The following is a 15,523-nucleotide window of genomic DNA, read 5'->3' as shown; positions in this document are numbered from 1 at the left end:
TGAGAGTGAGGGCCTGATCTCTCTTGTTCTCTTTTGTGTCCCTGCTCCTAAAACACTGCCTGGCACATAGTAGGTGGTCAATAGACATTAGCTGGATGGATGAACAAATTAATGAATGCATGGTTGATTTTTTTTTTTTTTTTGAGCTTTTCAAAGTTAGCTTCCTACCACAGAGAAAATTTGTGTACAAATGGAATATCTGACATTAAGCTGTTGAGGAAAATTGAGATTCTGCGTTGGGTTTTAAAATTAATCTCTGAGGGTCACTTTTTATTTTACTTGAAAATGTCTTTTTACACAGAAGTACCTTTCTATAATTTAGCAAACTAAATAAGTCTATATTGTCTCTTATGCTGTCGAATTAATTATATTTAGATTAGTGATATCATAGTCAGTGAGTTAAACTTCTCAAGATTGGGTATAACAGATTATGACTTGCAGTAATCAAACATGGTTTCCTACAACAAATACGCTAACAAATATATTTCTTTAATAAACATTCATTCAGTATTGATATTATTAAAACTATTTTCTTTTCAGCTTCTAGAACTTATTTTTTTAACGGTTATTTTCTTCTTTCAATAAGAAAAGTAACACATGCTCAAAAAAAAAAACCCAAACCACTTGCTAGCAGCCCCGTATGTATCAGAGTAGAACTGTGCTCCACAGGGATCTTTTTTCTAAGAATTTATTTTATTTTATTATTTTTTTGTTGTCATTGTTGACAATGTACACAGCAAAACATACCAGTTTGACCATTTCAACAGGTACAATTCGGTGACATTGATTACATTCTTTGAGTTGTGCAGCCATTCTTACCCTCCCTTTCTGAATTATCCCTCCAGCGTTAGCATGAACTCACTGATCCCTAAGTGTCTTCTCTAACCTTTCGAGTTGTAGTTGACAATTTGATCCCATATAGTTCTTTGAAAGAGCCCAATGCTCAAGGCAGACATTCTTTTCTAATTAAGCTATTGTTTGGTTTAAAGAGTCCTGGTGGTGAAGTGGTTAAAGTGATCATGGTCCAGTGGTTAAAGTGATTGACTGTTAACCAAAGGTTTGGTGGTTCGAAACCACCAGTGGCCCCGCAGGAGGAAGGTGTGGCAGTCTGCTTCTGTAGAGATTTACAGTCTTGGAAACTTTATGGGGAAAGCATGAGTTGGAATTGACTTGATGGCAATGGGTAATTGTTTGGTTTAAGGAAGACTTCAGGGGATATTTTTGGTTTAAGGTTTAAAGCTTATCTCGTGGCAATAGTTTCAGGAGTTCATCGAGCTTCCATGACTCCAGAAAGTCTAGATTCCATGCGAATTTGAAATTCTGTTCTGCATCCCCCCCATTTGATCAGCATTCCTCTATAAAATTAAACTTTTTAATATTACAGGAAAACTCTTTGTCCTTCTTAGAAAGTACACTTAGGAAGAAATCTAACTGTGAATGACATGATACAAGAATATGTAAAGCTTTGACTTAAATTTTATGGTCATGGGTAGGTAAATATTTTTAAATTTTCTTCTTCACCCACCTCACAAAATTGAGAATCAATTCAGTGTTTTGCTTTGTCCAAAGCATTCCTTCCTGGTCCCTGCCACAAGCAAAGCAAAACAAAATGCGTGGCTTCTGTTTTAACTTGAATTCTAATCAAGGCTAAATCAAAGAGGTTTGATTTGGGGATTTTAATAATTCATTTTCACAAGCAACATATTTTCTGTGGAACTCACTGGATGAATTATATGCAAAATGTATCTTCCCAAATAACCAAGGAAATTTATCTGCAATATGCAATGTCTGGATACAAACCAAGTGAATTCTAGAGGACAGCTGCCAGAAACAATGACATGGTGTAATTTATCATGATGCTGAGTCCCACAATGGAATTGTTTGCACCGGGCGTGCACACATTTACATCTCAAAGGCAACCCCAAATCTATGGGTGCACACAGAGCTCCAGACACAACCCCTGCAAATATCAAAGGTGAACTCTGTACTGTATGTGAGCAAGGACAAGTCTCCCCTCAGAAGACAGTTCTAGAAAAAGGATTTTCTTATTTAAAAAGATATCTTTCTCACAGAACTTGGTGCAGCTTCTCCTAGCTTTCTACTATGAAACCTGTGCAAACACACACACACATACTCAAAAGGAAAAAAAAAAAAACAACAACTCAGCATCATGGAACATCAGACCGGAAGTCAACCTATTGCTAGAATATGGAAGGAATAAAGCTTCAGATCAAGTTCAGTTCTCTGGGCCTGAGTTATTGTCTTTCACTAAATCAATGATAACGTAACAAACCCAAACAAAAAGGTCATGCTTTTGATTTTTCCCTTGGACTCAGGTAGGCTACACGCTGTACACTGAGGTCCCTAACCAGGGCAGTTCAGTATTTCTCCCAGTGTGTTGGAAGGATGGTTTGAGCAGGACTTTGATGATATCCCTGTTGCAAGTGCTGTCTGTGCTGATGGGTTTTAGTTGGCTGAGTTTGACATCTAATTTACTGGTGATACTCAAGCTATCTGCTCTAGCAAAATTGCCACTTCCATGTCAGGTCAGCAAAACTCTCTTTTTTGCTTAAAATAAGTTGTTCTTTCCATTTCCGTTTTAGGAAGATTGAAAATGGTTGGGATAAATATGAATAAAGAACTACTAAAATAAATATTTGAAATCGAACTGTAAAGAAACACAGACTTCTCTTAAAATAATGATTTTAGCCCACTTCTGATATAAAATATAAGTGATTAAAATCCTTGATGTGGACCTAGTTATAAAAACGAAGTGGAGCTTTTGAACATTGCATTTTCACAGCCAAAGCAAACATTTTTGAGGATTCAGGTAACATGGCCCGTGTGTTTGTATTTTAGGCAACTTTTTCATGTAGCTGCGAGGACCAGTACGTGGGTACTTTCTGTGAAGAATTCGATGCTTGCCAAAGGAAGCTCTGCCAGAACAACGCGAGCTGTATTGATACGAATGAAAAACAAGAGGGGAGCAACTTCACCTGCGTTTGCCCTGCTGGTATGATTTAGATAGTTAATAGTTCTTATACATCTTTCTGTAGGTTACACACTTATTAATTAAAGGTGGTTAAACAATACCTTGTCCAAAGCAGCTGCTGTAGAAGATAACTTCAAGATCTCATTTGATACTGTCAGTCTATACCTTATATGGTGTCCCTAGGTGGCACAAACAGTTTAACACTCGACTGCTAATGGAAAGGTTGGAGGTTTGAGTCTACCCAGAGGCACCTAGGAAGAAAGGCCTGGCAATCTACTTCTGACTAATCGGCCATTGAAAACCTTATGGAGCACAGTTCTACCCTGACACCTATGGGGTCACCATGAGTCAGAATTGATTGATGGCAACTGTGGTTTCATACACACACACACACACACACACACACACACGTGTTATAGAACCAAGGAATAGAAGAAGGAGGTTCACATGAGGATAAACATCATGTCCTCTGGCTTGCCTTCTGACATCAGAGTGTTTCCAATTTAGCATTCCACCATTTTTGTTCTGGGATAATAATATTCTTGGTCAGATAGAGACTTGGATGTTTCAAAAACAATTCCACAAATATGTGTTGAGTATGGGTTGGTGCTGTGCTGGGTGATTATGTTAAGTAAGCTACGAGAATTCTGGGATAAACTATGCCAGCTATGTAAAGCCCTAATTCCCCAGTTTCAATTACTTTCCTTTTCTTTATGAGTGTTCATTAACTCAAATTCTTGGTATCCTGTCCTTCACATGGGCCAAATCTTTCTTTTTTTTCTTGTTAAAATTTCATTTATTTTGTTGTTGTTGAAAATATACACAGCAAAACATAGACCAATTCAACAGTTTCTACTTGTACCATTTAGTGACACTGAATTACGTTCTTTGAGTTGTGTAACCATTCTCACCCTCCTTTTCTGAGTTGTTCCTCCCTCATTAGCATAAACTCAGTGCTCCCCTAAGACTCCTCTCTAATCTTCCAAGTTGCTGTTGTCAGTTTGATCCTGTATAGGTAGTTTTTAAAAGAGCATAGTGCTTAAGGCAGGCCTTTTTTTACTAGTTAAGCTGAACTGTGGTTTGGTTTTAAGATGACTTCAGGAAATGTTTTTGGTTTAAGGTTTAAAGATTATCTCAGGGCAATCGTTTGAAGGGTTCATCCAATCTTCATGGTTCCAGGAAGTCTGGAGTCCATGAGAATTTGAAATTCCATTGGTCACACATGGGTCAAATCTTTAATATTGCCTGATTAGTCTTTGGGATTTTTGGATATTACATGAAAAAAAATTTTTTTTTTTTCAGCCCTGTGTACCTTTTCTTCACAGCCCTCATCTGCTTCCAAAACCAGAAAACCAAACCCATTGCCGTCGAGTCAATTCTGACTCATAGCGACGCTATAGGACAGGCGAGAATTGCCCCACAGGGATTCCAGGAAGTGCCTGGTAGATTCGAACTGCTGACCTTTCAGTTAGCAGCCGTAGCTCTTAACCACGACACCACCAGGGTTTCCCATCTGCTTCCAGTATATGTTTATATATGTGATTCTTTGATTAGTGCCTGTCTCTCCCGCCAGGGCTGAGTTACACGAAAGGAGGCACTGTATCGGTTTTCAGTCATTGTTGTGTCCTACAGTATCTGACAGATTGTGTGCCTTCAGTCTGTGTTGATTAGACAAACTAATGAAAGAGTATGAATATAGCCTGGTTTTTCAAACCCTTGCTTTACTGATGGATCTTTAAGATATCTTCAATTTTTCTTTTCTAAGTAAATAATACTAGACTGAATATAATTCCTTCCACGAATAGTCTCCATTAGGCCTAAACCAAAACCAAACCCTCTGCCGTCGAGTCCTCAGGCTCAGTGAGGTTATTTTCACTGTTTCAGCTGATATGATTTCAGTTTGATCTTTCCTTCAGGTTTGTTCTCAATGAAGATTTCTCCTTTTTTTTTTTTAAAGGACCTCATATGCACAGAATTGGAACAATCATAATCTTTGGTTCTTGACACTCTCTCATCTTGCTCATGCAGAGCCTGTTTTTATGAATTTACTTATTTTAAAGTAAATACATAATTTTGAAGATGGTGAAGCCATCATCTAAACGAGAAGTTAGATCTGCTAACTAACCGTGTAGACCGTCCATCAACCCATCCCTTCAACTCCTCTTCCCAACCTGCGATAACAATCACCCCGAACCCCGAGTTGATCAGCCCTTACTTGCCTTTTTAAATGGTTTCAATATTTATGTTTTTAGAGTGGTATTTACTTTTATTTTAATTGTTTTCGAATTTATAAAAATGGTATCAGTCGTGAATCATGTTATAGTGTCATGTATGTAATTCTTTGGTACTTATTTTTTCAATTAGTATCACTTAGATGCATTCATATGATTGGAGTTCGTTCTTTTTGAGTGCTATACAATGTTATGTGAGTACACTGTAGTTTATTCATCTCTTCTCCTGTAGATTGGCATCTGGGTTATTTCCAGGTTTTTGCCATTGTGCACAGGGTTGGTATGCACATTCTTGTATATATCTCCTATTGTACCTGTGTAAAAGGTTTTTTCTTTTGTATATACCCAAGAAGAATTTCTGGAACATAGAATATATGACTGATAAATCAAGGAGGTCATGCCAAACTGTTTTTGAAAGTGGTTGCCGTAATCAGTACTCTCACCTGCAATGTGTAAGAAATCTTTTGGATCCACATCCCGTTCAACATTTGGTAGTATCAGAGTTTTTATTTTTTCCAAATGAATGGGTCTGAAAAGATATCTCCTCATTGTGGTCACTGTTTGCATTTTGCTGATCATTAATGGTGCTGAATTCCTCTTCCTGTATTTATTAGCCGTGTACGTTTCCTTTCTGTGCAATTTCTGTTTTGCCAATTTTTACTGTGTGTGGGCCTGCTCTTCTTGTTTAGTAGGAGTTATTTATTTTCATACTTATCATTTGTCAATAGTGTCCATTGCAAGTATTTTCTCCAAGTTTGTAATTTGTCTTTTCATCAAAAGTTGTCTTCTGATGGCTGGACATTCTTTATTTTAATATAGTGATATTTCTCAAACTTTACTTTCTAGCTAATCTTTTTTGTGTCTTATTTTAAAACATTTTTCCCTGTGTCAATATCTAGAAGATATTAACTTACATTTTCCACTAAGCATTAAATTTTTTTTTTTTTACATTTATATCTTTTATCAACATGAATTTGATTTTTGAATATATGGTGTGAGGTAGGGATCAAATTTAATCTTTTACAATAACCTTATTTTGTTTCTTCAAAAATATTCCATTTCTATGAACACATAGTATATGAATCAGTAAGCACTTGGCTGCTAAACAAAAGGTTGGCAGTTTGAACCCACGAGCAGCTCTGTGGGAGGAAAGACCTAGAGATCTGCTCCTGTAAATATTACAGCCTAGGAATCCCTGTAGGGCAGTTCTACTCTGTCCTGTAGGATTGCTATGAGTCACAATTGACTTGATGGCACACAACAACAACAACAATATGAAACTTTATACTGTGTCCCTTCCTCTTCAAAGCAACTGATAAAATTTGGAATGACTCGATACTTCATAATTTTTTTTTTTTTTAACTGTGCTTATTCTAATCTCAGGCTTTTCTGCACCGTCATAGTTTAATCACTGATTTGAAATTTCCAAAAATGTAGCTAATTAATTGTGCTTATGAATAGGGACAAGAATTTTATCTCCATTGTCTAAGATGATTTAACATCTTACATGTTAGTAAACAGACATCAGGTGGCACATAGAGCCATATAGAATATTTCTTGGGCTTTATAATAATAATAATAATAATAATACTTTGATTCTCAGTTTGTGTTAGCGCTAGTGTATTGCACCACAAGTATATGAATACTAGCATTTCTACTGAGATAGATTCAGGGACAGCTTGGTGATTATGGTAAATTCATTAGAACTGTATTAGAACCTAAAAGATGGAACCACCACATGTCTGTCAGTTTGTCATACTGTGGTGGCTTGTGTGTTGCTGTGATACTGGGAGCTTTGTCACCTGTATTTCAAATACCAGCAGGGTCACTCTTGGTAGACAGGTTTCAGTGGAGCTTCCAGACTAAGACAGACTGGGAAGAAGGACCTGCCTGTCTACTTCTGAAAAAAATTGGCCAGTGAAAACCTTATGAATAGCAGCAGAGCATTGTCTGATATAGTGCCAGAAGGTGAGCTCCTCAGGTTGGAAGACACTCAGAAGATGACTAGGGAAGAGCTACCTCTTCAAAATAGAATCAACCTTAATGACTCCTGCTAGGAGAAGCTCCTAGTCTATGGGAAGATTGATGACAAAGACCTTCCTCCAGAGCCAACAGCTTCCCCTGGAGCTGATGCCCTGAATTTGGACTTCTAGCCCACTAGACTGTGAAAGAATAAATTTCTCTTAATGACGTGGATGGACTCAAGCTTTCGAGATCTTCATTTGCTGTTGTAGCATGACCCAAAATGAGAAGAAACAGTTGCAAACATCCATTAATAATTGGAACATAAAATGTATGAAGTATGAATCTAGGAAAATTGGAAGTCATCAAAAATTAAATGAAATGCAAAAAGGCAAAAACGTTGATATCCTAGGCATTAGTGAGCTGAAATGGACTGGTATTGGCCATTTTGAATCAGATAATCATATATCTACTATGCTGGGAATGAAAACTTGAAGAGGGATGGCATTGCATTCATCATCAAAAAGAACATTTCAAGATCTATCCTGAAGTACAATGCTGTGATAGGATAATATCCGTATGCCTACAAGGAAGAGCAGTTAATCTGACCGGTATTCAAATTTACACCCCAACCGCTAAGGCCAAAGATGAAGAAACAGAAGATTTTTACCAACTTCTGCAGTCTGAAATTGATCAGTTATGCAATCAAAATGCATTGGTAATTACTGGTAATTGGAATGCAAAAGTTGGAAACAAAGGAGAAGGACTGGTAGTTGGAAAATATGGCCTTGGTGATAGAAATGATGCCAGAGATTGCAATAGAATTTTGCAAGACCAATGACTTCTTCATCACAAATACCTTTTTCACCAACATAAGTAGGGACTGTACACATGGTCCTCCCTAGATGGAATACACAGGAATCAAATCAACTACCTCTGGAAAAAGATGATGGAAAAGCTCAATATCATCAGTCAGTACAAGGCCAGGGGACGACTGTGGAACAGACCCTCAATTGCTCATATGCAAGTTCAAGTTGAAGCTGAAGAAAATTAGAACAAGTCCACGAGAGCTGAAGTTCAACCTTGAGCATATCCCACCTGAATTTAGAGACCATCTCAAAAATAGATTTGCTACGTTGAACACTAATGACCAAAGACCAGATGAGTTGTGGAATGACACCAAGGACATCATACATGAAGAAAGCAAGAGTCGTTAAAAAGACAGGAAAGAAAGAAAAGGCCAAAATGGATGTCAGAAGAGACTCTGAAACTTGCTCTTAAATGTTGAGTAGCTAAAGTGAAAGGAAGAAATGATGAATTAAAAGAGCTGAACAGAAGATTTCAAGGGGTGGCTCAAGAAGACAAAGTACTATAATGACATGTGCAAAGAGCTGGAGATAGAAAACCAAAAGGGAAGAACGTGCTCGGCATTTCTCAAGCTGAAAGAACTGAAGAAAAATTCAAGCCTTGAGTTGCAATATTAAAGGATTCTACGGGGAAAAAATTAAACGTCACAGGAAGCATCAAAAGAAGATAGAAGGTGTCATGAATTTATTTGTGCTCCCCCAGTATATGTGTCAACTTGGTAAGGCCATGATTCCCAGTATTGTGTGGTTGTCCTCCATTTTGTGATTTTCCTGTGTTTTATAAATCATAATCTCTGCCTGTGGTTTAAGAGGACTAGGGTGGGATGTAACACCCTTGCTCAGGTCACATTCCTGATCTAATGTAAAGGGAGTTTACAAGAGATAAAAGGAAAGGGAGGCAAGTAGAGAGGGGGAGACCTCATACCACCAGGAAAGCAGTGCTGGGAGCAGAGTGCATCCTTTGGACCTGGGGCTTCTGCACGGAGAATCTCCTAGTCTAGGGGAAAAATGATGACAAGGACCTTCCTCCAGAGCCGACAAAGAAAGCCTTCCCCTTGAGATGATGCACTGATTTTGGACTTCTAGCCTACTAGACTGTGAGAAAATAAATTTCTCTTTGTTGAAGCTATCCACTTGTGGTATTTCTGTTATAGCAGCACTATATGACTAAGACAGATTGTACCAAAAAGAATTAATTGATGTTCAGCCATTTCAGAGGTAGCATATGATCAAGAACTGATGGTACTGAAGGAAGAGGTCCAAGCTGCACTAACATCATTGGTGGAAAACAAGGCTTCAGGAATTTATGGAATACCAATGGAGATGTTTCAACAAATGTATGCAGTACTGGAAATGCTCACTTGCCTATGCCATGAAATTTGGAAGACAGCCACCTGGCCAACTGACTGGAAGAGAGCCATATTTGTACTTTGTACCCATTCCAAAGAAAGATGATCCAACAGAGTATGGAAATTATCGAATGATATCATTAATGTCACACACAAGTAAAATTTTACTGAAGATTATTTGAAAGTGCTTGCAGCAGTACATTGACAGGGAACTGCCAGAAATTCAAGCCATATTCAGAGAAGGATATGGAACCATTGCTGATGTCAGATGGATCCTGGCTCTGTCTTATTGACTATGGAAATGCATTCGACTGTGTGGATCCTAACAAATTATGGATAACACTGAGAAGAAAGGGAATTCCACAACACTTAATTGTACTCATGGGGAACCGGTACATAGACCAAGAGGCAGTCATTTGAATAGAATAAGGGGATACTGTGTGGTTTAAAGCCAAGAAAGGTGTGTGTCAGGTTTGCATCCTTTCACCATATTTACTCAATTTATATGCTGGGCAAATAATCTGAGAAGCTGGATGATATGAAGAAGAACGGGGTATCAGAATTGGAGAAAGACTCATTAACAACTGGCAATATGCAGGTCACACAACTTTGCTTGCTGAAAGTGAAGAGGACTTGAAGCACTTACTGATGAAGATCAAAGACCACAACCTTCAATATGAATTACACCTCAACATAAAGAAAAAAAATCATCACAACTGGACCAATAAGCAACATTATGATAAATGGAGAAAAGATTGAAGTTCTCAAGGGTTTCATTTTACTTGGATCCACAATCAACACCCATGGAAGCAGCAGTCAAGAAATCAAAAAATGCATCGCATTGGGCAAATCTGCTGTAAAAGACCCCTTTAAAGTGTTGAAAAGCAAAGAGAACACTTTGAGGACTAAGGTGCACCTGACCCAAGCCATGGTGCTTGCAATTGCCTCATGTGCATATGAAAGCTGGACAATGAATAAGGATGACCAAAAAATAATTGATGCCTTTGAATTGTGGTGTTGGTGAAGCATATTGCATATACCATGGATGGCAGAAGAACAAACAAATATGTCTTGGAAGAAGTATAGCCAGAATGGTCCTTAGAAGTGAGGATGGTGAGACTTTGTCTCACATACTTTGGACATGTTACCAGTAGGGACCAATCCCTGGAGAAGGACATTATCCTTGGTAAAATAGAGGTTCAGCCAAAAAGAGGAAGGCCTGCAATGAGATGAATTGACACAGTGGCTGCAGCAGTGGGCTTAAGCATAACTGTGTGGATTGCGCAGGACTGGGCAGTGTTTTGTTCTGTTGTACATGGGGATAGCTATGAGCTGGAACGGACTAGGTGGCACCTAACAACAACAGCAGCATCAAAGGATGGAAAAATTGATCTTGGTTTACAAAGTGAGCATCTTTCATTTATCAAAATTCCAAAACTACTGTATAAAACCCTGTTTGCAAATAATAGGAAATTATTGTTAAAATAAGCTAGTTCCTGACAAATGTCTCTCCATTTCCTGAACACTGCAGATTGAAAACAATCTGGTTTTTATAAAGTAAGAGGCAGTTTTAGATATAGGCGCCTTTAAGCATTGGTCACAGTTTGAAAAAAAATAAAATTAATCTTCACTGACATTATATATCAAATTGTTTTCTGAAGCTCTACTTCAAAAGTTGTGTAGTTTGGAGTTGTTCAACTGTGAGAAAATCCCGCCATGTAAAAGCTGCTCTTTCTTATTTAATAGAATTTTAGAGAAACGATGGAACCACAGCAGCTATTTAAATTCTTTTCTACTCTTCTTGAATCTGCAGCTCTCCCATCACCTTCCTCACCTTCTGCTTCACCCAAAGGCAGGCTCACACAAGCTGCCGTCACTCAGCCATCCTGCCTCTTCCAGGGTCTGCTGACTCCCAGCGGCTGTTCTTCATTGTGCTTTCACAGAGCTGGTTCTATGGGACTCCCGCTGCCATAAGCTCAGCTCTTCCTCACACCCTAGAACAAATCTTCATCAGCAGTAGGAGAGATTTAGAGCTGTTCCTCTGATAGCCTAACACTCTCTTTGCTCACCACCCTTCTGAGCCCTTCTTGCAGTTCTCTCGGCAGGAGTCTGCTTTGTCAGTTCCCATTCCCTACAGGAACCCTTGCTTCTGACCAGTAGGTTTCTCTCTCCCTCCTAGCTTCTAGCTCCACCTCTTCATAAGCTCTTTACCTAAGTCAAACATACGTACACAATAAACAACACAACAAAAGACAAAACTAAAGCTTATTGAGTGTTTACCACGAGTCAGGCCTACCTAAGTGCTTTCCAAGGGTAATTAAAAACTTTTAAAATTTATTTTGTTGTTGTTGCTCTTGAGAACATACACAACAAAATACGTAGTCATCTTGGAACAACTCGCTGAGAATTATACTGATTCCCTAGATGAGAAAGCTGAGGCACAGAGGGGCTTTGTAACTTGACCCTATTAGTCTGAGCAACGCTAGTCTATGCTGCAGTAACGAATAACTCCCTCAACCTCAGTGGCTTCCAAAAAAATGTTAGTTCTGGCTGTGTCACAGTCTGATGAGGGCACCTGGCCTCCAGGAGGTGACCCAGGGGTCCAGGTCCCTTCCATGTTATGAAGGTACCATCTTTAAGAGGTAGCTTTCACAGCTGGTGCTAAAGGGGAACAGAGAGCTGAGGGCCACCTGAGATGCTTGGAAGGGTCTTATCACTTTCCCCACACACCACTTGCCAGAATTCATTCACCACACGCCACTTGCCAGAAATCAGTCACTTAGTCCCAAGAGGCTCTGACTAGGTAGAGGTGCCAATGTGGTGAATATCTCTGTTGTCTTCACCACACCAGGTGCCAGTAACTGCTGGGGCTGGGATTTGAACCCAGGTCTGTCTGTCTGCCTCTAAAGCCCATGTTCTGGAACCTGTGTAAGTCAGAAACCTGTCAGAGAAGGAGAACTCAAATATTTTCCACGAAAGCGAGTGATAAAAAAGTGGCAAGACTGTACCCTGTCAAAGGCAGAAAACTTACGAGACCCAGAAAAACAAGTCAAACTCTGGCTCTCACAGATTTCACTGTACTTTCTTTCTCTAGATGGAACCACACTGTGCCGAGTACCTTCCTGTTATAAATGTTCAGTTCAAGATCGTGATCGTGTCATCTTTCGTAGCTGTTAGCTCTCTCATGTCAAACAGATACCTTCATAAGAGAAGAAAAATATGGCTATTTTGCCCAAAAAAGGGGGGCTGGTTGCTTTAAATAAGGAGTTCCTATTTAATTCCAAACATTCTAGAAGAAAGTGACTTTTCCATAAGAAAATTACATTTCCTTTTTGAAAGAACCGTTTACCATATATTTTTTTTAATTTTATTAAGCTTCAAGTGAACGTTTACAAATCCAATCAGTCTGTCACATATAAGTTTACATACATCTTACTCCGTACTCCCACTTGCTCTACCCCTATTGAGTCAGCCCTTTCAGTCTCTCCTTTCGTGACAATTTTGCCAGCTTCCCTCTCCCTCTATTCTCCCATCCCCCCTCCAGACAAGAGTTGCCATCACACTCTCAAGTGACCACCTGATATAATTAGCTCACTCTTCATCAGCATCTCTCTCCCACCCGCTGACCAGTCCCTTTCATGTCTGATGAGTTGTCTTCGGGGATGGTTCCTGTCCTGTGCCGACAGAAGTTCTGGGGACCATGGCCGCCCGGATTCCTCTAGTCTTAGTCAGACCATTAAGTATGGTCTTTTTATGAGAATTTGGGGTCTGCATCCCACTGATCTCCCGCTCCCTCAGGAGTTCTCTGTTGTGCTCGCTGTCAGGGCAGTCATCGATTGTGGCTGGGCACCAACTAGTTCTTCTGGTCTCAGGATGATGTAGGTCTCTGGTTCATGTGGCCCTTTCTGTCTCACGGGCTCTTAGTTGTCGTGTGGCCTTGGTGTTCTTCATTTTCCTTTGCTCCAGGTGGTTTGAGACCAATTGATGCATCTTAGATGGCCGCTTGTTAGCATTTAAGACCCCAGACGCCGCATTTCAAAGTGGGATGCAGAATGATTTCATAATGGAATTATTTTGCCAATTGACTTAGAAGTCCCCTCAAACCATGTTCCCCAGACCCCCGCCCTTGCTCCACTGACCTTTGAAGCATTCATTTTATCCCGGAAACTTCTTTGCTTTTGGTCCAGTCCAATTGAGCTGACCTTCCATGTATTGAGTGTTGTCTTTCCCTTCACCTAAAGCAGTTCTTATCTACTGATTAATCAATAAAAAACCCTCTCCCACCCTCCCTCCCTCCCCCCCTCGTAACCACAAAAGTATGTGTTCTTCTCAGGTTTACTATTTCTCAAGATCTTATAATAGTGGTCTTATACAATATTTGTCCTTTTGCCTCTGACTAATTTCGCTCAGCATAATGCCTTCCAAGTTCCTCCATGTTATGAAATGTTTCACAGATTTGTCACTGTTCTTTATCGATGCGTAGTATTCCATTGTGTGAATATACCACAATTTATTTACCCATTCATCCGTTGATGGACACCTTGGTTGCTTCCAACTTTTTGCTATTGTAAACAGAACTGCAATAAACATGGGTGTGCATATATCTGTTTGTGTGAAGGCTCTTCTATCTCTAGGGTATATTCCGAGGAGTGGGATTTCTGGGTTGTATGGTAGTTCTATTTCTAACTGTTTAAGATAACGCCAGATAGATTTCCAAAGTGGTTGTACCATTTTACATTCCCACCAGCAGTGTATAAGAGTTCCAATCTCTCCGCAGCCTCTCCAACATTTATTATTTTGTGTTTTTTGGATTAATGCCAGCCTTGCTGGTGTGAGATGGAATCTCATCGTAGTTTTAATTTGCATTTCTCTAATGGCGAATGATCAAGAGCATTTTCTCATGTATCTGTTGGCTGCCTGAATATCTTCTTTAGTGAAATGTGTGTTCATATCCTTTGCCCACTTTTTGATTGGGTTGTTTGTCTTTTTGTGGTTGAGTTTTGACAGAATCATATAGATTTTAGAGATCAGGCGCTGGTCGGAGATGTCATAGCTGAAAATTCTTTCCCAGTCTGTAGGTGGTCTTTTTACTCTTTTGGTGAAGTCTTTAGATGAGCATAGGTGTTTGATTTTTAGGAGCTCCCAGTTATCTGGTTTCTCTTCATCATTTTTGGTAATGTTTTGTATTCTGTTTATGCCTTGTATTAGGGCTCCTAGGGTTGTCCCAATTTTTTCTTCCATGACCTTTATCGTTTTAGTCTTTATGTTTAGGTCTTTGATCCACTTGGAGTTAGTTTTTGTGCATGGTGTGAGGTATGGGTCCTGTTTCATTTTTTTGCAACTGGATATCCAGTTATGCCAGCACCATTTGTTAAAAAGGCTATCTTTTCCCCAATTAATTGACACTGGTCCTTTGTCAAATATCAGCTGCTCATACGTGGATGGATCTATGTCTGGGTTCTCAATTCTGTTCCATTGGTCTATGTGCCTGTTGTTGTACCAGTACCAGGCTGTTTTGACTACTGTGGCTGTATAATAGGTTCTGAAATCAGGTAGAGTGAGGCCTCCCACTTTCTTCTTCTTTTTCAGTAGTGCTTTGCTTATCCGGGGCTTCTTTCCCTTCCATATGAAATTGGTGATTTGTTTCTCTATCCCCTTAAAATATGACATTGGAATTTGGATCGGAAGTGCGTTAAATGTATAGATGGCTTTTGGTAGAATAGACATTTTTGCTATGTTAAGTCTTCCTATCCATGAGCAAGGTATGTTTTTCCACTTAAGTATGTCCTTTTGAATTTCTTGTAGTAGAGCTTTGTAGTTTTCTTTGTATAGGTCTTTTACATCCTTGGTAAGATTTATTCCTAAGTATCTTATCTTCTTGGGGGCTACTGTGAATGGTATTGATTTGGTTATTTCCTCTTCGGTGTTCTTTTTGTTGATGTAGAGGAATCCAAGTGATTTTTGTATGTTTATTTTGTAACCTGAGACTCTGCCAAACTCTTCTATTAGTTTCAGTAGTTTTCTGGAGGATTCTTTAGGGTTTTCTGTGTATATAATCATGTCATCTGCAAATAGTGATAACTTTACTTCCTCCTTGCCAATCCGGGTACCTTTTATTTCTTT

At 39.2% G+C, this 15,523-nt stretch overlaps 1 protein-coding gene across 1 annotated transcript in view; it reads left to right on the top strand.

Annotated features, from left to right (window-relative positions):
- Window positions 1-15,523, top strand: part of DNER (delta/notch like EGF repeat containing) — a 371,552-nt gene that overhangs the window by 223,549 nt on the left and 132,480 nt on the right. Inside the window, exon 6 of the mRNA XM_049888408.1 lies at window positions 2,860-3,013. Coding sequence (XP_049744365.1) covers window positions 2,860-3,013 — 154 coding nt within the window. The remainder of the gene's footprint in view (window positions 1-2,859; window positions 3,014-15,523) is intronic.

The sequence above is a fragment of the Elephas maximus genome, chromosome 6 (assembly GCF_024166365.1).
Source record: "Elephas maximus indicus isolate mEleMax1 chromosome 6, mEleMax1 primary haplotype, whole genome shotgun sequence".
Lineage (NCBI taxonomy): Eukaryota > Metazoa > Chordata > Mammalia > Proboscidea > Elephantidae > Elephas > Elephas maximus.
Note: the sequence above shows the minus strand (reverse complement) of the source record. Positions and strands in the feature narration are given on the sequence as shown.